Source organism: Arachis hypogaea, chromosome 6, assembly GCF_003086295.3.
Source record: "Arachis hypogaea cultivar Tifrunner chromosome 6, arahy.Tifrunner.gnm2.J5K5, whole genome shotgun sequence".
Taxonomy (NCBI): domain Eukaryota; kingdom Viridiplantae; phylum Streptophyta; class Magnoliopsida; order Fabales; family Fabaceae; genus Arachis; species Arachis hypogaea.
The window spans coordinates 114,911,801-114,934,749 of record NC_092041.1 but is presented as its reverse complement, the minus strand read 5'-3'; the positions used below and the strand labels follow the sequence as shown (position 1 = coordinate 114,934,749).

At 28.2% G+C, this 22,949-nt stretch overlaps 2 protein-coding genes and 1 long non-coding RNA gene across 9 annotated transcripts; 1 reads left to right on the top strand and 2 right to left on the bottom strand.

The window, feature by feature from the left end:
• Nucleotides 1–1,481: 1,481 nt before the first annotated feature.
• Nucleotides 1,482–3,295, top strand: LOC112754231 (uncharacterized). The gene is made up of 5 exons (XR_011862027.1): nt 1,482–1,593; nt 1,939–2,063; nt 2,308–2,618; nt 2,812–2,944; nt 3,037–3,295. It is a non-coding gene; the product is annotated as an uncharacterized lncRNA (long non-coding RNA).
• Nucleotides 3,296–5,293: 1,998 nt separating this feature from the next.
• LOC112754230 (uncharacterized) lies at nt 5,294–9,414 on the bottom strand. The gene is made up of 7 exons (XM_025801801.3): nt 9,261–9,414; nt 8,920–9,065; nt 7,088–7,186; nt 6,169–6,383; nt 5,926–5,989; nt 5,755–5,853; nt 5,294–5,565 (listed from the first exon to the last, which is right to left on the bottom strand). The coding sequence occupies exons 2-7, from the start codon at nt 9,055–9,057 to the stop codon at nt 5,395–5,397; spliced, it is 786 nt and encodes a 261-aa protein (XP_025657586.1). The 5' UTR covers nt 9,058–9,065; nt 9,261–9,414; the 3' UTR covers nt 5,294–5,394.
• Nucleotides 9,415–15,290: 5,876 nt separating this feature from the next.
• LOC112755982 (eukaryotic translation initiation factor 5) lies at nt 15,291–18,703 on the bottom strand. 7 transcript variants are annotated; one of them, XM_025804353.3, is made up of 5 exons: nt 18,532–18,669; nt 17,556–17,640; nt 17,042–17,333; nt 16,331–16,437; nt 15,291–15,500 (listed from the first exon to the last, which is right to left on the bottom strand). In XM_025804353.3, the coding sequence occupies exons 2-5, from the start codon at nt 17,556–17,558 to the stop codon at nt 15,465–15,467; spliced, it is 438 nt and encodes a 145-aa protein (XP_025660138.1). In that variant the 5' UTR covers nt 17,559–17,640; nt 18,532–18,669; the 3' UTR covers nt 15,291–15,464. The 7 variants fall into 7 exon arrangements, with proteins under 7 accessions (XP_025660138.1, XP_072054507.1, XP_025660137.1 ...); XM_072198406.1 differs by lacking the exon at nt 18,532–18,669 and adding an exon at nt 18,011–18,149; XM_025804352.3 differs by having other exon boundaries at nt 17,556–18,700.
• Between the last annotated feature and the right edge of the window lie 4,246 nt (nt 18,704–22,949).

Here is a 22,949-nt window from a genome sequence, read left to right as displayed (position 1 = left end):
CCACATGTATACGTGTAAATTCAATTCGTTTACTGTGTAAACGAAACACATGGTTTACTGTGTAAACAAAATATAATAGGACAAATTTGCAACAGCTATAAAAAGGGTGTGCAACTACAACCCATTATATTCTTCACAACAAGTTCACCACCTCTGTCTAAACCTTCTCCAAACCAATCATAATGTCTACTAGTGTATATTTGGTTGTGTGTATCCCAATTAACGGAGCCATGTTTGAGTGTGAGAATTCGGTGCTCCTCGATCAAGGTGGGAGTAAAGAGATTGGGAGGATAGGGTATAAGATGTCAGTTCCAATAGGAAATGGAGTATTTTGATTTCGTCTGTTTTGGCTGCGTGACAACGATCATGTGCGACTGATGTTTGACGTTCATGGTAAAATCAAGTGTGAACAAGTGATAGAATTTTTCGCAGAGGTTGGTGACGTGAGTGGTAGTGGATCTGAGCAGTCCAATTTTGTGCAGGATGATCAGCCCCTCGCACTACCGTCTATCTATGTTGTTCATTCGATTTATGAGATGGACATTGACGACGAAGAATCCGACGAAGATTATGTTACTAATAGCAACGATAGCGATTTCTCACAAGATGATGACGAAGAGGAACTTTTTTTCGAGACTCCAATGCAGACAAAATACACCTAAATTTAACATTTTAATAATACGATAAAAATTTAGTTACTGTAACTCTTTTAAATCACGTACACACATACAAAAGGTATAAAAGTACTCAGCAGTTGCAAAAGTTAGAAAAAATATCCATTGCCTTAAAATTAATTTTGTCCATTGGTTAAAAGACATTAAAATTTTATCCTTTTTTTTATTTTTTTAAATGAATCAATTAGAAATTAGCAAGCTTTTGCTCTTTTCATCAACGTTGAGTTATTCTCTTTGTTATGAAACTTGATTACTTAAAAAGATTGGATCTTTCCTATCTTTATTTTGTAGAGACTGATTGGTTTGATTGAAAATATTTTCAACGAAAACTTTTTTAAAATTATAGAACAAAGTGAAAAATTCTATTAAAATATTTTCAACTCAAAATACAATACTTTTTTATCTTAGAATAAACGTTGAATCTCTCCTGTTCTTTTCTTTACATTTTTTTCTTAAGAATTAAGATACATTCACTGCTGTACTTTCATGCAGCCAGGCTTGATTTTTGTATTTTTGGCCTATATAATTAAGAAACAATATGAAATTTTAATTAAAATTAAATATATATTTGTTAAGTTTTTTTTATTTTATTTTAGAGTAAAGTATCGTTTTTGTCCTCAACGTTTGGGATATTTGTGTCCCTAACGTTTAAATCGTGCTATTTATTTCCCTAACGTTTGTAAGAGTAATTTAATGTTATCCTGCCGTCAATTATTTATTTAATTTTTGTAAGAGTGGTTCAATGTTTCCTAAATTTTTTTGTTCAAATTTTATTCATTTATTTTTCGGTTTGATGCGATTTTGCTATTTATTCATTATTTATTTAATTTTGCCATTTTTCTGCCCCTATGAACAGTGGCACAAGAAGGGTATGCCAACAATGGAAATGCTACTGGGGATTTAAATTCCGATGATAGAGGTAAGTGGTTTATGTTTCCATGTGATTGTGATGTTAATTTTTTGCATGTGGATACAATACGGGAAATGATTATGGGAAAATGCATAACTGCAATTACTGTAATAGCATGACGCTAATTTAAGTCATTTGAGCATTCTTTTTTGTTTTTGTCCGGGCGGAAAAGAGAAGAGCTTGTTAGTGTGTCATATTTGGTTTTTTTACTGTATAGAACATTTTAGTGTTTTGGAATGTTTCATAATGTGCTAGATGCTTAATGCTGTAGGCAGATTTTAGTGTTTTGTAGTTGTTGGTTTTGCTTGTTTTGGAATGCTGAATGCTGGTTTTGCTGAAATGTTTTGGGTGAAGCTTTTTTTGTTACTCTGTTTTGGACTTTTGGTCTGTTCCACTGCCTCAGCCCCACCGTCGTGCTCCTTGTCCCGCTCTGTGCTCTGTCTTGAAGGATCTAGTTCATTCCTTAATTGATTGAGCAGGTAAGTACATTCATCTTCCCCCTTGACTAAGCCTGGTCGAGTTGGATTTTTCACAACGATACTACAATCTCTGCTCTCTTTAAAAGTTTATTATTATTTTTTTTTAACTGTAATTGTTGTTTTAAACTTTTAATTGGTTAGTTAATCTATAAATTTTTATCTTGCTTCTTCAATTGTTGTTTTACTGTGATTTAAGATTGTTAATGATCTTGAATATTGATCCTGATATGCTCTGATATGCAAGGGTTCTGAGAATGGTGACACTGTGAACTATGCAACTGTGGTCAGGGAAGTGAAAGCATATTTGAAGAAAGGTGTTGCAGCAAAGGAATTGCAGTCACATATTGCTGCATTTCCTGTATCTGCTCAGGAGAAGATGAATGCACTTCTTGAAGGATTATTTGATGGCGTAGAAAAAGCCTTTGGAAAAGAAGCTATCAAGAGGAAGAATCACCTTGCTGCTGCAGTTGCTGGAGATGACGAGGGATCGCAGCTGTTATTGCTCAATGCTGTGATGGCAATAGATGGATGAGATGAAATTCAGAACAGTTTCATGTATGCGAACTAAGTTTCAGATGAAAAACTTATTAGGGCCTGGCTTCGTAATAAATATCATGTATTAGGATTAAAAATACATTTTTTCCCCAAAAAAAGGGAACTAAACTAAGAAAATACTATTAGGGTTCATTGATTCATGCATGTACATTGTCTGCATCTTGTCTTAACTGCTCATGCTTCTCTTTTTCAGCCAATTGTCAGCCTCGCCTTTGCTGGAAAGTCTGAGTATCTCTTGTTTGTTTCGCATGGTTTAAAACCACAACTGTCTGTTTGGAGTATGTCAAAGTTAGCTATGGCTTGGTCATACCGGCTTCAAATAGAAGGTTTTCTTTTAGACTTATTATTTTTACCTCCAATAATGTTAATGTGCATCCTAATGATTTTGTTATGTCTCTTGTAACTTCATTTTCTGCAGTGTATCATAAATATTTTTTTCATCAAGAGACATAACACTGATGTAGAAAATAAATTCTACATGCCTTATTATTACTTGTCCATATTTTAAATGTATCGGTACGTATGAATTTATTATCGTATCGTAGCAAACACCTTTAATTTTCTGTCTTTGTAGAAGAGTTTTGTATAGATAATCATTTATGTTTTGTCATACTAACAGAGAGAGGGGGGAAGAGATAATCCTATATGTCTTGGATTAATTTTATGTGCTTAATTAGAACACATTTTGGCAAACTATATTAGGGAAATTAACCATTTTTCAATCTGATATCATATTTGCAACCTGTCCTTGCCACAACTATCATCCAAAAATCTAGATAATAAAAAGGAACAACCCAGTTGTTTATAAAGTAAAATACTATAGCTCAATAAATAATGCACAAGAACAAGAATAAATTCAAAATGAATATTTTAATATTATACAACAATTGTACCAAATACATTGCTCTAAAAATAATTCTACAAAGGGATGTCAATTCCCTGGCAAATTGCCAAGGGAAGAGAACCTATCTGCCTAATTTGCCTATGGAATAAAAATATACACATTATATTATGGCATATGCATTCATGATCTTGTGCCCTATATCAATCATATTGGATATTCCAATTGGCCAAAGCAATTAGGTCCTTCCTTCATCCCTTGTAACTTCTTTTTCTTACAATGATCCAACCCTATAAATGCATCATTTATAATTCTTGCATCTATTTGCATCATTACAATAATCTACTAATATGCCCCATTTTGTATTTACAAAGAGGGATCAGGAAATTAATAGTAATGGCTAGCATAAAAGATATGATCATGTAAAACACTAATAATAGATTAATCTTCATTAGTGCATTATCTTATGAATTATGCACTAAAACCCATGTCATTTTCCACGTAAGCCTTATATTACATAGAAAAACAACACAAATAAAAATGAATGAATGAATAAAGAAATAATAATAAATTATACCAATTTTTCTCAAATTTACACTACAAATAATATTTTTTCTACTTATGAAAATATATATTAACATTGTTTTTCGATGTTTAAGTTCGGTTATATTTCATATTCTTATGGGTAGTAAAAGAAAAATATTAGACAATAAATTTAATTTTAATACACTAATACTACAAAAAATTTTATGCAATTATTCAATTAAATTAATGTATTTTGGATAATTTTACTAATGTGTAATGTATAATTAGCTATAGTTTAAAAATGACGTAGTCTCTCCATATTCATCTAAAATGTCACGGGTTCGAGTCTCTCTATCCTTGGTTAAAAAAAAAAAACTCAAAAATAAATTTTACACAATTAGAGTTTGTGTCTAACCAACCTTGAGAACAAATAAGTGAATTCCATGCTTTTATCATTTTGTATAATCTAATGACCTTTCAAGTGAATGTTGAACAAACATCTCTCACTAAATGCAAAAAATCCTTAGCCATTACAAGAAGATTATTAATTAATAATTTAGTATCTTTTTTTTATACATAAAAGTTAGTTCTATTATAAATTATCATCAAATTATATAATAATATTGCATTTTTTTGTAAGCCGCCGGTAGAATTTGGATGTTTGTGGGTTAAAAACGGATAGAGGATTAGGATATTCTCAACGCGCGAGTAGGATTAAGAAAGTAGGATTAAGATTGGCTCCAAAACCTACCCTACCCTATCCTACCCATTGTCACTCTTATAACACATTCACACACACTATAACAGACATATAGATATGCTATTTGTACTTGGCCGCCTCTGCAAATTCAATTCTTCTATGTACGTCTATGTACAGAATCATGATTGACACACTATTTCTAGAGACTCATACTACCATTATTATGTTGTTTGTAGGTTCAAATTAATTAAACCCAAAACATAAACTCTCTTTACTAAGCAGGAAAAGAATTAGAGACGCACAAAATTTACAGCATCAAAGACATTACTGCCGGAACCAAGAAGGAAGTTAGGCTTCGTTGAATTATTCCTATGTGAACTATTCTCAGCCGGCCAATATATTACCAATTTACTTTTACTTTGTTGATTGAAATCGACAAAGTTTGTCGATTAGGAGGTAGTTTTTAAAGCAATTTGGAATTTATGTTTATTAGAGAATGCAATGCAATTAGATTGATATTTTATCTAGCCGTACTATTTGAACTTGGAAACTCTAAGAAAATAAATGGTCATCACTTAGAAAAGTTATTGAGAAACAAGACACTTAAAATATACCAAAAAAACATGTTCATTATTGTCTGTTAAATCTATAATCAATTTAAATATAAAAATAGCAAGAGCATTATTCATAAAACAGTGTATTTTGATAGATTAATCCATGGCATCTGAAGATATATCAGTGTATATATCAGTGTCAGTATCAGTGGAACTAAAGCTGCTGGTATCGCTAGATACTTCATCGGATCCCTCATTCGGAGTGATGGGAATCCATTTGCGAAATTCCTCAATAAGATCGGGATGGCCCCGCAAAAGTGTAGCAACCTGCATGTATAAACTTAAGTACAGTTAACTTCATGTGAAGTTTGATACGTGAGAGTCGTTAAATGATTTGACAAGTTTAACTATATTGTCATCTAATAACGCTCGGCTATTAACTTTACATTAAGTTGACTGTACTTGAATTTTCACCAATAATCACAATACAATAGGAATAAGGGACACATCACTAACGTCCGAACTTAGTTGGATGATAGACTTTCTTCCATCTTTGTACTTGTCCACCTTATTTCTTAGCGACTCGCAAATCTCCATATCGCACTTAAACCGATCCTATATGCATCATCAACACACAAATGTTATTTATACAATTCAATTAAACACAGGATTTGACTTCGGAGTTACCTTGATCTTTTTCCAAATTTTCCAAACTTTATAGGGGTCTGTACATCCACCAAGCTTAGTCGACCTTCATTAATAAGAAAATATTTTATAAAGTATTACGAGCAATATATATTGGATAATTTTATACACTATAAATAAAAAAGAGGTATATGACTATGACGTGACTAATTAAAACAAAACTAAGACATCACTAACTCCTTACTACTTGAATGATGTTTAAAGAAAAAAAAAATAGAGAATAACCTTTTCAACCAGTCCCAATCTTCAGTATCACGATCCGTATCAGTATCCGTATCCGTAGATACTTCATCATCGCCCTCATCCTGTAGATCACGGTTCTCCAAATGTGTTGCTGCCAAGTGGTGGGAGAGTAACGTGCATGAATCTTGACGAGTACGGGGAATCCATTTGTTAAACTGGTCAATAAGATCTGGATGGCCCCGCATAAGTATAGCAGCCTACATTCGAAAAAATATTATTTGTTCACCAAATATTTTTTATTTTTTATTTTTTTTATTTTACCAAAGATAGGAGACTCGAACCCGCAACTTTTTAATTGAGTATGGAGAGACTATGCCATTTGAGCTATTACTCATTGGCAAAATTTGGAAAGATAGGAGACTTGAACCCGCAACCTCTTAATTGAGTATGGGGAGTCTATGTCATTTGAGTTATTACTCATTGGCCACCAAATATTTTTTATATTCATATAAAAATACAATTATTAATTAATTATATGTTTAAATTAATATCTTGCAACTTTAAATTTCAAATATTCATGCAAAATACAACAAAATAAACGAATTATGATCATATAATTAACAAAGAGTATATCATTTTTAACTTGATAAAAGATATTTAAGATGAACCGGTTAGTAATAATTCTTTTTTATAAGTAGTAGAACATGTTTTAATAAAAACAGTTTAATTTAATTTAATTTAATTAATTTAAATATAATAAATTTATACCAAAATTCGATGGATTCAACCGATTTTTCCACTCCAGAAAAAATGAATTAAGGTATATAGTTTTTTTGGGAGATAATAGTTTTTTTATGATTTATTTGGAAAATTTTCCTTCCCATAACAATAATGTATGTATGCATTGTTGAAACCAAACAATCAAGACAGAAACAATAAGAACAATAGAGACATCACTAACATCTGAACTCAGTTGGGTGATAGACTTTCTTCCAGTCATGTACTTTACTACTTTGTTTAGAAGCGAGCTGTAAATATCCAAATTGTATTTGAATCGGGCCTGCAAGAATGATGAATAAACCCCAATTGAAATTAATTAGAAAAAAAAATCTATATTCTGTCGACTTTACATAGATGGATATATTTAAATTATAAAACTTTTAAACTTTAACATTTGGATAGGATATAATTCAATGTTTGAAAAAATTAATTATAAGAAATTTTTAAATTATAAAATTTAGATAGAATATAAATCAATTCTATCAAAATTACAATGGTTTGAATCTGATTGGATTAAAAAATGAAGGAAAAATTATAGTAAAGAACCGTTAGGAAGATTTAATTACTAAAAAGGATCTTTAATATTAAAATTATTAAGAAAGACCAAATCTTTTTATAATATTTAAGAAGAAGAATCAAATCTTTCTATAAAGAGACAAATATATTTTTAATTATTTTTTATAATTTTTCCTTAAATAATAAAAATTACTAAAATAATAATAAAAAATAAATTTTTAATAACAGTTTTACTAAATATTATTTTCTAAAATTGGTCATCTAAAATTTTAAATTAATAATTATTCTTTAGATACTTATACAATAATACTTATTTCGTGTTATGTATTATAGTAAATCGAGTTTATGAACTGATTCAATTCATCATGTATTTTCTATAATAATAAATTGAATTGGATTTATTAAAGAATTTAGTGCAGATATAATTTTTCGCTTGTTTTAATAAATTGAAATGGCCTAATTCGATTTATTTAGATATTTTATCTTATTAATAAATTAAATTTATCTAATTTAATTTATATAGATATATTTAAAACAGATGTGTAATCAAATAATTTTATGTAGAACATCTGTATAATTTTAATCTCTATTTATTAACGTAAATTAACATGAATGCTTTTTTTTTTATCAAAGATAGGAGACTAGAACCCGCGACCTCTTAATTGAGTATGAGGAGACCTCTTAAAAAAATTAACATGAATACTATACCCCAAAGAAAATATAAAATGCAGGGTCTCTAAAAGTTATAATCTTTATGTTGATAAATTTTATTTTTCTTAAAATTTTAATAATTTTTATTAATAATTTTTATTTATTTTTTTATTTTTGTAATCTTTACCCAACGATAAAAATAAAGCTAAAAGACCAGAAAAGTAAAAAAATAAATAAATAAATAATAAAAATTACTAAAATTTTAGAAAAAAATTGTTAATATAAAAATTATAAAAAATAAATAAAAAATCATTAAAGATATATTTGTCTCTTTATAGAAAGATTTGGTTCTTTTTTTTAAATATTATAAAAAGATTTGGTCCTTCTTAATAATTTTAATATTAAAGATCCTTTTTAATAATTAAATCTTCCTAACGGTCCTTTATAATAATTTTTCCAAAAATGAATTCAAATCGATGTAGTACATATGCAATTTAAAATAAGAGTTAAACCGATATGATTCAAATAGTAACAGATTATATTGCCATTTATACAAACTAGAGTGCAAAATATTATCTTATCTTATTGGGAGTGCAATATCTTGTTTGCAAATATACGTTTAAAGTTAGAAACTTATCAAGTGAGCAAACGAGATAACAATGTGAAAAAATATTAGATTTATTTTATTTATATAAAAAAATTTCCAATTTAAATATATGAAGACATAAAACAACCATAAATATCTAATTTCTAAATAAAAATAATCATATATTAAATGAATTCAAATACTATGAAGGAGGTGACCGGGATTTTGGTTTAGGGTTTAGGATTTTGATATTTAGTTACCTTGATGTTTTTCAAAAGTTTAAGGCGTTGTATAACCGCATCAAGCTTGCTTTTGTTGCATGGACGTTTATTGGATTTAAATCTGGGTTTAAATCTTGGCCGTACTACACCCGGACATGGTGCACGTTCCTTCTTCATTATTAACCCTATTGAAAAAAATTAAAAATTATCACATGATTAAAAGAAATAGAAACAAACCTGTAACGAAACAACTCACTAAGCCAAATTAAAAGCAACTATATCCTATTGTTACATGAATCGGAAAAAACTGATGAAGTGCAAGAATTCAGTTTTAACAAGGGGGATTCAAGGAAACAAAGAAGGAAAGAAAAAACTCATACTTGAGTTATCGGTAGAAATTCTGGCTTAGCTTTTTCCGATTGTGAAAAGATGCTATTTAATAGTATTTATAGTCCTCCTTTAGCAATGAAACTTTTGAGAGGAGAGAACTTTCTATAAACACTCGAAACAAAATTCTTCTTTGAACTTTCTAACAACAAATAAATTGAACAAAAAAAATAAAAAGAATATATCAACGCTAAAAGAATATATTCTTTCAGTGTTTCCTTTTTTTTCTTTTTCTTTTTCTTTTGAACTTTCTATATTTTTTCACAAATATACCTCCTTAACAATATTCTATATCTATATCAAGTATTTTAAATTATACTTCTCATTAATAAATTTATATTGTTAGTTTATCCTTTAATATGAATTATTTTTTACGATATATCTATGTTACTAGACTCTTAGTATTCTTTGAATGTACCCTTAAATTATCAAATTACATTATTTTCATCTTAATAATGAATTTTTTACTCACAATAACACCGGAGTTGGTTCAAGTAATATACCAAACGATCCAAATATGGATAGGAATCCTATATTTATATTTATTTAATTAATAATAATTTATTTTTCCTTAAATTTTGATTCAATAAATCTTTTATTATTGGCCTAAATAATATTATTATATTATCTTAAATGTACTTTACATCATTATAATCTCAATTATTAAATAGTTTAATAATTTTTTAATATAATATCATACAAATATAAAATTTTTATAATGGTATTATTATAAGAAAAATATATATATTCACTGTTTAATAATATATTTGTTATTAAATTTTTTGACTCTGTAACAAAAAAAACTTAATAGTATATTTTTTTAATTTTTTTTCTACAATTTAGTTCGCCATTTAATTTGAATTATTTCTACAATATCTCTATGTTACTGTACTCTACCGAATGTACTCTTAAATTCTCAGCCTACATTATTTTCATGTTAAGAATAAATTTTTTAAATATTTAGATACTCATAATAAAAGCGAAACTGATTCAAGTAATAGACCGAATGGTAATAAATATGGGTAGGATTCCTGTATATTTATCTATAATCTATAACAATATATAATGCCAAAACATAGAGGTTTGGTGTCCAATTTTCTATTTCCTATTTTAACCCTACTAACATAATTCAAAAATATTATACAGTTACTTAATTTACTAACAGTTACAAAAACAACTTCTATTCAATTCTTTACTCCCACAATCTCTTTTTTTTTATTTTGGTCTGATTTTTCTTTATCTTATGAACTCTTCTCTGTACCGCACAATTATTTAAGTGAGTTTTTTTTGACATCTTAAACTAGGTAAAGACGATGTCAAAAGATTTATTTTCGTGGCCATATATGAAATAAAAAAAATAATTATAAGCCAACAAGTGTCGGTGATAAATAATTTTTTGTATAGATCTTATTATATTCGGAGGTCTTCATTTAAATTATGTTTTGTTTAATTCTATATTGGTCTTTGTTTGTATAGTGTTATTTTAAGTATATCTGTGAGTACTGTACTCTGATGGTCTGTCCAGTAGTTTAGCCTCATTCTAATTATTCTATTAGAATTTTTTTTAATCATAAAAAATATATCTTTTTTATTTTTTTTTTATAATTTCATCTATTTTACTGGTTTTTTATTTTTTTACCTTCAACGCTATCGATTTCATCACATCCATCGTTACAAATTTTATTTAGTTTTATTGCAGTTATTATGTTTACGTATAACTTCTACCTATATTTTTTTTTCCTCTTTAATTTACTTATCTAATTAATATTTTCATGGTTCTTTTACTTTTTTTTTTAATTTGTTCTCAATATTTCATGTACAAAAGATAGTGTTCTATCTTTATATTTCATGTACAAAAGATAGTGTTCTATCTTTTTCTCTTACTAAGGAAGAACTAATTTTTTTTCATATTATATGTATTTTTTTAAATATGCCTGTATCTATCAATGATGAATTGAAAAAGCCTAATATTTTGTTAAATTTAAGGATTTTTAAATTACTTCATATGTGATAATATTATTTTTTTTATTTTTAAATTATTAATTATACAGAATATCATATTTAAAATTTGAGTACATGAATATTTATTTTTAAATTAAACTAAAATAAATGAATTATATTACAAAAATATAATTTATTTTGACTTCTATAATATCATTTGTTTGGCATATGGCACTGGTTATTTGATTAACATATAAAAGATGTAACATATAAATAGTGATAATTAATTACGGTGGGTGAAGAGACGGTGGAAGGAGAAGAAAAAAACGAGAAAGAACAAAGTAATATAATAACAGCGATTAGACAATGATAGGTATGTGTATAGAGAATAATAATAAGAGAAAGAATAGTGTTTGATATAGTAAGGGGATATAATAAAAATTATAAGTTAATAATTTAGAAAAATAATGAAATTAAAAATATTTAAAAAATTAAATATAAAATTAAAAAAAATATTTAAAAAATTAAAAAAAATTTAAAAATTAAATATAAAATTAAATGTTTTATGTCTTACTTTTTTTAGCGAAACTTCAACAACTCATAAAAGTTAATGAAATAGATGATTATAAATCAAAGTGATAGACAAAATTAAAATTTGCAATAATAATACTTGGTGATAATTAATTACGGACGGTCGGGTGAAGAGAATATGGAAGGAAAAAGAAAAAACGAGAAAGGAGAACATGGTAATATAATAATAATAACGACGATGAGACAATGACATACATGTATGTGTATAGAAAATAATAGCAAGAGAAAGAATAGTGTTTGATATAGTTAGGGATATAATAAAATATAAATTAATAATTTTGAAAAAATAATAAAATTAAAGATAATTAAAAAATTAAATATAAAATTAAAAAAATAAAATATTTTTAACAATTGAAATTATGCATGAGATAGAGAGTGCTTTGAATATAAATTTTTATCTCGGCTTCAAATTAAATACGAATTAAAAATAAATAATTAAACTTTATAACGTTTATAAATAGTTAATTTGTAAATAATATTTCTAAATTTTTATTTTGATTTTATTACACATTATTTTTAATTGAATAATCTTGAAGGGTTTATATATTTATTTTTATGGTCAATAAATCTGATAGTTTTCTAAGGCTAAAGAAGTTATTGATAAGAAGATGTATGATGAATTACCAAATATTTTTGTCAGATACACAATTTTTATAATCTCCTATTTTATTTATTAATTATTCTTATATTTTGATATTTAAAACGAAAAAAATAAGCATTCTCATTTATTCTATTTTTCACTATTTATAAAAAAATAAAGAACTCTTCATACTTAGATTTATATTTTGGCCTACCACTTAAAAAAGATAAAGACAAATATCAATATCCATGATATTTAAATAAAAATTATCTTTTGTAAATAATTAACATGTATTTTGATTTATTTATATTTTTTTGAATCAGAATAATGTTAGTCATTATTTTTTGAATAATATTTTAGTTTATAATAATTTTAATTTTAATAAAATATAATATAAATAAAGTCACATCAATATTAAAATAAAAAAATACTTATCTAATAAATTTAAAAAATGAATAATATATTAACAAAAAGATAATATTAATTTCTTAAAAATAATAGAAAAGCGGCTGAACAGACACTAACGTGCTTGTTGAGCCGTTAGTATATAGGAAAGAGAATTAGGGTTTGTTTGGATAAATTTTTAAAAAAAAAAAAATTTTGAGTGATTTTTTTTAAAAGATCTTTCAAAAAAACTTATAAAATAATAAAAGTAATTTAAAAAAATTATTTATCAATTATATTTAAATATAATAGTATAAAAATTATCTTTTGATTATTTTTATATGAAAAATATTTGTAAATTATAACTTCTAAAAGATATATTCTGTTTGTTTCTCTAGTGTTTTTACTTTTACGATTAAAATTTGTCAAACACACTAAAAAAAATATCGTCAAAAGATCTTTTTCAATAATTTAATGACACTTAAACAAATTCTTAGTCTATTTTTTTTTTGTCAATTTAATTTTCAAACTTATCTTGTTCTATTTTAAATAAAATAATTTAGAATTCTATCCTAACTTACTCAAATTTAAAACTCATTTGTAATTTTTAAAGAAATCTCCAACTAGCATTAATGCTATTTTAAATTTAAAAAGTTCACAGGTGAAAGTGAAACCGTCAAACAACAATTAGGTTGATATATATAAGATTGCAACAAAAGTCATTCAGAGTTGGAAAAAATTGTGGAGAATCAAACAAGCCCCTGACATTAAAAATTAATTATTGATCGACCATGGCAGTTAATTTAATTCAATTCAACGAGAATATCAATCATGAATCAAACACTGCTTTGGAAGAAGACCAGCAAAAGCATAAGTTCATTTGAGTCCTTCAACCAGAAAAATGAATTTCAAAAACAAAACTAACCTCTGATGGAAGATTAATGCCCAAATTACCACCATATAGGATAATAGCATCAGCTTCTTGTAGAATCTCAGAAAAACGGACCTACCTATGCTTGAATAAAACACTTAGGGAGAAAGACGCCAAATTAAAAATTTGAAAGAAAAAACCGTTATTGGACCGTTAAAAATTTTATTAGATCAAGATTTTGTTAGCTATTATGTATTTGTTTTTGTCAATTTCAATGTTATGACTTTATAAAATAGTATGTTAGTATTTTTTTTGAATTGATTGAAAAAATCGAACAAACCGAACTAAACCAAACCGATTTTAATCGGTTTAATTTGAACCTTGATAAAAATAAACCAAATCGAACCGCAATTTAATTAGACGATCGGATCAGATGACTTTTCTCTCAAAAATCGAACCAAATCGCACCACGAACACCCCTAACATGTACCAACTAAAATTTGAATATAACCACTAAATTAACTCAAGTTAATTATGAGATAAGAATTGCATTCCATGAACAAAATAATTTATTTTTATTTAAAATTCAATTTCTTAGTTTAAAATAATTTTAATAATAAAATTGAATTCCACTTTTTGGATTGAAATGACTTTTAAATATGTTAAATTCTCATTTGATTTATAAATACCGGAAAAAAGAAGAGTCATTAATCAGGTATCACACTCGGAAATTGCCACCATCATCTCATCCTTGGCTCTTCAGGATCATTGCCACTTGGACTGCACAATCATATAGAACTCCTTTCAAATAAAAGTTTTTATTACAAACACTCCAAGTTTTGGTTCCTAGTTCCTACAAGGGGTTTTGTAGCATGAAAATGCATGACTTTTATTTAAGAATTAAGAGGAATATTATTTGGGACGAAATCATTTTAGAAATTTTGTTTACTCTTCAAAATTTTTCACTAAATTTGTTATTTCCTCAACATAGGGGGTTTAAGTACTCCTTTATCATTTTCTTTCCTTTGCCCTTCTTCACATTTCACAAAGAATAATTAAACTTACTTAGAATGAAGTTAGTTTAAACTATAATCATACATGAAACTAAGTGATCGTGGATATTTTTTCAATGAAGTTAGTTTAAACTATAATCATACATGAAATTAAGTGATCGTGGATATTTTTTCTTTGTTGTCTGTCAACTTGAAGGCAACCACCTCTCCTTCGCAACAATCCTCAGCCAAACAGCAGTGTTTGGGTTCAGCTCTAATTTACCAGACCACCTGCTAGCACGATATTTAGATCCCCTTTTGGCCAGTGTATGGTTTTGCTAACAGCAGTTATTTCAAACCTTTTAGTGTCAAATTAGAATACACATCAGATTAGGCTTAAGTTAAAAATACACACACAGGCCATTTCAAACAGTGGCCTGTCTTTGAAACTTCAAAAAGCTGTTATTATTATGTCAACATGGCCAGTCTTTTAAAGTTTCCTATCATATGCAAGATCAGGTCATAAAACCTTTAGATCTTTTCCCCAAATGGTTGTCAGTATCCTTCAACCAAAAGCGCTCTAAATCCTATCATTCCACATCAGTCAGCAGAATATGATTGTTAGAACATACAAGGATGAATATCTATGTAGGCCACCCAAAAATTTGAAAATCAGGCTTTATTCCATGTGACAGAAGCAAGAAATAAAAAAAAGCATTGCTCTCAAACAATACTGATACTTGCTTACATAGGTAACGTGGCATACTATTTTAAATCGGAAGACAGAACATCAAACACAAAGATAACTGTTTTAAAACAAAAGCACTCATCACACAAATCACAGCCTATGGTTAGAGAACCTGCACCTACTCCCCTGCAAAACCAGCAAAAATCCAAAACAAAAGTAGTAATTTGCAAGGTAGTATGAATGACTGCACTATATGTGTTTACTTTGTCAAGCATGCAAAATACTATTATAGGCAGCTATGAATCAAATGATACATCAATGCTATTAACAATTTAACATGAAAGTAGATATCTATTTTACAAGGGAAGAATAAATCCCAATGGTTTTCTATCAAAATAATTAAACTATGTTGGTTTCCAGGGAAAGACAAGATAACAATGAGGATTTAATGAAACTTGTGAGGAGATCGATGTGCATAGAACAGGATATACATACAATGTTCAAAATATCCTTGCTCCTAGAGCAGCAAGAACATAACTTCTACACTCATTCCTCTTTGGAACTTATATAATCAGGCAATGCACTTCCACCAAACTGTCCAAAATCCAATTTTGGACACATCCCAGAAGTATTTCAGACAAAACACAGAAAAATATAGCATGAATCACATAAGCATATAAGATGACAAAGTGAACATTTGACATGACATGCAACTATGGGAAGTAGTATATCATAAATGAACGAAAACTTCCATAAACCAAGATGAACAAACCCCACTGGTCCATGCAGGAAAAAAAATTAAACTATCAAATTCAGTATGATATGAACTTAGTTGTACTCCGTTCTCACACTCTCTCTGTGTTTGGGTTCAGCTCTAATTTCCCTCAGGTTATTTTCAATACTTCTCAATTTCTCTCTCCAAATGTCTCCTTATTTTTAAGTGCTTTGTTTTCCAGAATCATCTCGTTCTTTTCTTTTGTTCCCTTTAATTTTCCTCCGATTTATCATGAAGTTACCTTGTTTTCAATTTGGCTCATTTTCTTTTGAATTTGTGCACTTCTGCAATTCTGAATTTGTGCACTTCTGCTATCATAGTTAATTTGAACTGCTATATCCATAATGTCTGGCCAATTAGAATAAAAAGAAATTAGCTGGAATCCAATTAATGATTGTTTCTATATACAGATTCGTCATTCTCCTATTTCATCACGTGAAGAGTGCAAATCATACTGGTGATTCCATGCTACATGGTCAATTTCCGATGAAGAAATTGCTTTGATGTTGAAATATTTGATGAAAATCAGAGTGGAGATGAGGACACTGTGGTCACTTTGTAAAAAGGGCAAATCATCAATGCCTAAATTATAGAGAAAATTAACGTTGTATGCTTAACTTGTATGCAAAAATAAACCAAATGTATGTTGTACACATGGAAAAGATCATAAGCATTATTGATGATTGAAATTACCAACAAAATTCATGTAATCTATGAGCACATATAATCAGAAACATACCTTATAGTGAATATATAACTAAAACCATAGTACTTAGAACACGACATCATGCATAATCCAGACACATACATGAACTCTAGCAACACTTCAACCACACAAGGGGCCAAAACAAAACCCTTTAATCAAAATAAAAGGACACAACAGTAAAGAAAATCAACAAACTGAGGACAATAACAGTAAGTAAACGTGCAACCTCATTCAACGCATTGCTACCTTTCTTGTAACAGAACTCCTCAACAGCATTGAGCAATAACAGCTGCGATCCCTCGTCATCTCCAGCAACTGCAGCAGCAAGGTGATTCTTCCTCTTGGTAGCTTCTTTTCCAAACGCTTTTTCGACGCCATCAAATAATCCTTCAAGAAGTGCATTCATCTTCTCCTGAGCAGATACAGGAAATGCAGCAATATGTGACTGCAATTCCTTCCCTGCAACACCTTTCTTCAAATATGCTTTCACTTCCCTGACCACAGTTGCATAGTTCACAGTGTCACCATTCTCAGAACCCTTGCATATCAGAGCATATCAGAATCAATATTCAACATCATTAACAATCCTAAATCACAGTAATGACTAATGATAACAACATTTGAAGAAGCAAGATGAAAATTTATAGATTAACTAACCAATTAAAAGTTTAAAACAACAATTACAGTTAAAAAAAAAAATAAACTTCTAAAGAGAGCTTTTTAATTTGTAGTGTAGCATCCAACATAGCCCCACACTCACCATCTGAGTTACACACTTTCACTCCTTCACTCTGAAGCTTCACTTTCACCATTCTTCTTCTTCTTCATTTCTCCAATCTTCCAAGCTTTGCATGGTGGAAGTTAAGTAAAAATGCCAAAGAAAAAGAAAATTAAAGATGTAGATAGGCTTGAGCTTCATAAAAAAAACATGAACTTAAAAAAAACATGAACTTCACTAATAACTATCAGTCACTTAAAAAAACATGAACTTAAAAAAATCAGTCACTTAAAAAACATGAACTTCACTAATAAATATCTTGGTTTCATGAAACACAGCAAAAAAAACCAGGAACACAAGGCGTTGAAGAAGGAGAAGAAAACGCGACTAGATCTCTTCCCTCAATTACACACTTTTATATATGTCCATATAACAAAATCGGACCCTTCAATTAGGTTATCCGGATTCAAAAAAATAATAAAAAAACCAACTCGTACCCTTCGATTTCAATATTTCATCCCCCATATCGTTCAAAAAAATTTCCCATTACAAGCAAAATGGAGGGTCCGAATTCCTCCTTCAGATACCAAATTTCCTCCAGCTGCAAATCGCTCTTCTCTTTTCCGCCAGGACAAAAACAACAAAAAATGCTCAAATGACTTAAATTAGCGTCATGCTATTACAGTAATTGCAGTTATGCATTTTTCCATAATTATTTCCACAAATTCATATTGTATCCACATGCAAAAAATTTAGGAGCCATCAGCAACTAGTAAACCAGAGTAACAAACTAACAGAGCCATCAGTAAATTAACAGAGCAATCGAGCCATTGAGCAATTAGAAAACAGTCACACTAAAACAGAATAACAAACTAACAGAGGGAACGAGCCATCAGTAAAGAAGAAGAAGACCGAAGAAGAAGACCAAAAATTGAAAACAGGAACAAAAATTGAAGGAGAAGAGGGAGAGAAAAGGATCACGGCGAGAATTAGGCAAAAAAATGCCGCTTGAACCTACAGTCATTGTAGCATTTTTTGCGGTATTTTCCGCAATGTGGGCAAGTAGCCATTGATGTGAGAGAGAGAACGACCATTGATGCGAGAGAGAAGATGGAAACCGCTTTGGAACTGATTATGGAAAAAGTGATGATCGGGTAGGGAAATTAGGGTTTCAGCTTATATTATATAATAACAGGTAGGGTTAGTTTTGTCCATCTTATAAGATTACTAATTTTCTAATCTACTTAATATACTAAAATTGGTGAATAATAAATAATTATACTAATTTAGGAACATATTTTTATTATAATTATATCTAATCAATATTTAATGCATTATTAAACTACTTATTAATTATTAATTAAAAATACTTTTAATCATTTTAATAATAATAATAATAATAATAATAATATATGATAAAGATGTGATAATGGCACCGTAGTAATCATGATAAGATTATTTAATTTTAATCATAAAATGATCAAATCTTATGATATTAATAACGTACATTGATTTTAAATATTTTTAGTTATTTTAATTATATTAATTTTAAAAATATTGATATAATTCTAATTCTTATTTATTATTAAAAAATAATAATTACAATAATAATAAAGATTGAAATAACTACAATAATACTTACAATAATAATAATTATTAATCGGGTAATTTCAATAATAATAATTACAATAATAATCTACTTTTTTCATTATTAATCGGGTAATTTCAATAATAATAATAATAATAATAGGAAGGAGAATAATAATTATTAGGCTCACGAAGACTTGGACCTGCTTCAGTTTTTTTTTTTTTTAAATAACAAAACGGCGTTGTTTTATTCGAATCGGTCGGTTACCGATTGGTTCTCGGCTGGTTCGACGGTTTTTAAACGGTTTTTTTAGCGATTATTAGTAGCGGATTGAATCATTTTTAGTGACGGTTTTCGGTCGAACCGGTTCGATCGGTCGGTTCGGTCCGGTTTTTAGAACCATGGTTTCTACAATGAACGAAATGGCGCCGCTTGGTGAAGAATTTTTGGAAATCGGTCGAGTTCCGAATAGGTTCGACTGACCGGTGCCTGGCCGGTTTGACGGTTCAATAACGATTTTTTAATTTAGTGGTTATAGTTTCTAACCGAACCGTCTTGCTCACCGGTTCACGGTTCTACTGTCCGGTTTGAATCGGTTTTCAGAACCTTATTAAAAATGCATATATGAAGTCTTTTTCAATCCAAGTGGCGCCGTTTTTGGCTTTTTGCGAAAATTCAAAAAACCGGCCGGGTTCTGGTTCGGTTCGACAGTCTTATATGGTTTTTCAAAATGTCGGTTTTGGCATCTGTCCAAGTCGTTTTCGCAGCGGATCACTTTTCAACCGGTTCGACCGGCCGATTCGAACCGGTTTTCAAAACATTGATTAAAACCATTACTTGTCCAGCTTACAATACAGAAATGGTTCAAGGAATCGAAATGCTAGAGTGAAAATTAAGCTTCACCCAAATTCAACTATAATTGAACTAAAGACAGAAACATTAATTTTCAAAAAGAGTCCATAAAAAATATAGTGCATACTAAAATAATATAAGAGTGTATACTAAAATAATTTTACCCACAACTTTTGCGGTAAGTATATAGGAGTGTATACTAAAATAATATTGGTAGTTGTTCTTTGTATTGCGTATATAAACTAGTGGCTGAAATAATGTAGCTGTCAGAGAAGACAAAATTGGATCCCAACCGTCTGCCATCTTGTATTACATATGTTTATTTGGGCAAAGTTGACTACCTAAAAAGAGTAAGTTTATATAATTTTAAATTCATATTATCAAATATTGGCATAAAATAATTTTAATAACTAAAATGACTTTCTCTTGATTAGGTTTTTATCCCTGTATCTGAAACTACTAACGAAGGTCATGAACACTGGTACCTCGTAGTGATTGATCGTGTTAAAAGACAAATCATTTTGCTAGACCCATTTCCCATTGAGAAACAGTTCAAGCGAAAGAGGATAGCTTTGAAATTAGTAACTATATTTTCCTTTTTTTTTTTGTTAATTATCTACATATATGACTAAAAAGGCAAACTCTAACATAGACATAAACAGGCCATTTATTTGGACGAGGTATTGGAAGATCGTTTATTCTATGACTTTGAGACCACTCCAAATCTGATTTCTTCACATTTTGAATTTGAAGAGCTAGAAGGCCTTCCCACCCTCAAAACTAGATCGTAAGATCGTATAATTAGTAGTTATTGATATGAAATTATGCAATTATATAATACTTTAATATAGCTTTCTCGATATATAGGAATGACGCGGGTGTGTGGGTTGCACGTTGGATGATAGCTTGTTTTGAAAATGATAGTTTTAACATCAAGGTAATAAAATATTATGCACTAATCTTTTCCTTCGTTTTTTCTTTTATATTTAGGTAGTTAAACCTAATATGTAATTATTCAAATTTTATTAGGTGAATGATGGAGTTCAGATAAAAATTACAGTGTCACTCGTGTCAAAGAATCATAATATGATAAACTATAGGGTCAAAAAAAATGCCATTAAAAATCTTAATAAGCTATATGATAATCATCATCGTGATGATTATGAATTCCCACAAGATTAGATTTATAACATTTCCTTTTTTACAAGATTAGGTTTTGAATAAAACCCTGTTGCTTGCTTTTCTCATTCGGAGTCTGAAATATTGATGTCATAGATATTTCCCAATTTTGTGTAGAACAACCACGTGGATTATTATAGTTTGTGTTTTCCAATATCGCATTATTTGCACGCTAGTAGTATATATTACAAAATAAGATAGGAGACTTGAACCCGCAACCTCTTAATTGAGTATGGGGAGTCTATGTCATTTGAGTTATTACTCATTGGCCACCAAATATTTTTTATATTCATATAAAAATACAATTATTAATTAATTATATGTTTAAATTAATATCTTGCAACTTTAAATTTCAAATATTCATGCAAAATACAACAAAATAAACGAATTATGATCATATAATTAACAAAGAGTATATCATTTTTAACTTGATAAAAGATATTTAAGATGAACCGGTTAGTAATAATTCTTTTTTATAAGTAGTAGAACATGTTTTAATAAAAACAGTTTAATTTAATTTAATTTAATTAATTTAAATATAATAAATTTATACCAAAATTCGATGGATTCAACCGATTTTTCCACTCCAGAAAAAATGAATTAAGGTATATAGTTTTTTTGGGAGATAATAGTTTTTTTATGATTTATTTGGAAAATTTTCCTTCCCATAACAATAATGTATGTATGCATTGTTGAAACCAAACAATCAAGACAGAAACAATAAGAACAATAGAGACATCACTAACATCTGAACTCAGTTGGGTGATAGACTTTCTTCCAGTCATGTACTTTACTACTTTGTTTAGAAGCGAGCTGTAAATATCCAAATTGTATTTGAATCGGGCCTGCAAGAATGATGAATAAACCCCAATTGAAATTAATTAGAAAAAAAAATCTATATTCTGTCGACTTTACATAGATGGATATATTTAAATTATAAAACTTTTAAACTTTAACATTTGGATAGGATATAATTCAATGTTTGAAAAAATTAATTATAAGAAATTTTTAAATTATAAAATTTAGATAGAATATAAATCAATTCTATCAAAATTACAATGGTTTGAATCTGATTGGATTAAAAAATGAAGGAAAAATTATAGTAAAGAACCGTTAGGAAGATTTAATTACTAAAAAGGATCTTTAATATTAAAATTATTAAGAAAGACCAAATCTTTTTATAATATTTAAGAAGAAGAATCAAATCTTTCTATAAAGAGACAAATATATTTTTAATTATTTTTTATAATTTTTCCTTAAATAATAAAAATTACTAAAATAATAATAAAAAATAAATTTTTAATAACAGTTTTACTAAATATTATTTTCTAAAATTGGTCATCTAAAATTTTAAATTAATAATTATTCTTTAGATACTTATACAATAATACTTATTTCGTGTTATGTATTATAGTAAATCGAGTTTATGAACTGATTCAATTCATCATGTATTTTCTATAATAATAAATTGAATTGGATTTATTAAAGAATTTAGTGCAGATATAATTTTTCGCTTGTTTTAATAAATTGAAATGGCCTAATTCGATTTATTTAGATATTTTATCTTATTAATAAATTAAATTTATCTAATTTAATTTATATAGATATATTTAAAACAGATGTGTAATCAAATAATTTTATGTAGAACATCTGTATAATTTTAATCTCTATTTATTAACGTAAATTAACATGAATGCTTTTTTTTTTATCAAAGATAGGAGACTAGAACCCGCGACCTCTTAATTGAGTATGAGGAGACCTCTTAAAAAAATTAACATGAATACTATACCCCAAAGAAAATATAAAATGCAGGGTCT

Bases quoted from the DNA above. Each gene is read 5' to 3' on its own strand.
- LOC112754230 (XM_025801801.3), bottom strand. From the start codon at position 9,057: ATGAAGAAGGAACGTGCACCATGTCCGGGTGTAGTACGGCCAAGATTT. The intron at 7,187-8,919 runs GTAACTAAATAT...TCATTCTTGCAG, and splicing joins AACTTTTGAAAAACATCAAG to GCCCGATTCAAATACAATTT. The intron at 6,384-7,087 runs GTTAGTGATGTC...TTTCGAATGTAG, and splicing joins TCACCCAACTGAGTTCAGAT to GCTGCTATACTTATGCGGGG.
- LOC112755982 (XM_025804352.3), bottom strand. The intron at 16,438-17,041 runs GTAGCAATGCGT...CTAATTGGCCAG, and splicing joins GGAGTTCTGTTACAAGAAAG to ACATTATGGATATAGCAGTT. The intron at 15,501-16,330 runs GTAACTTCATGA...CTGGTTTTGCAG, and splicing joins TGAGCCAAATTGAAAACAAG to GGGAGTAGGTGCAGGTTCTC.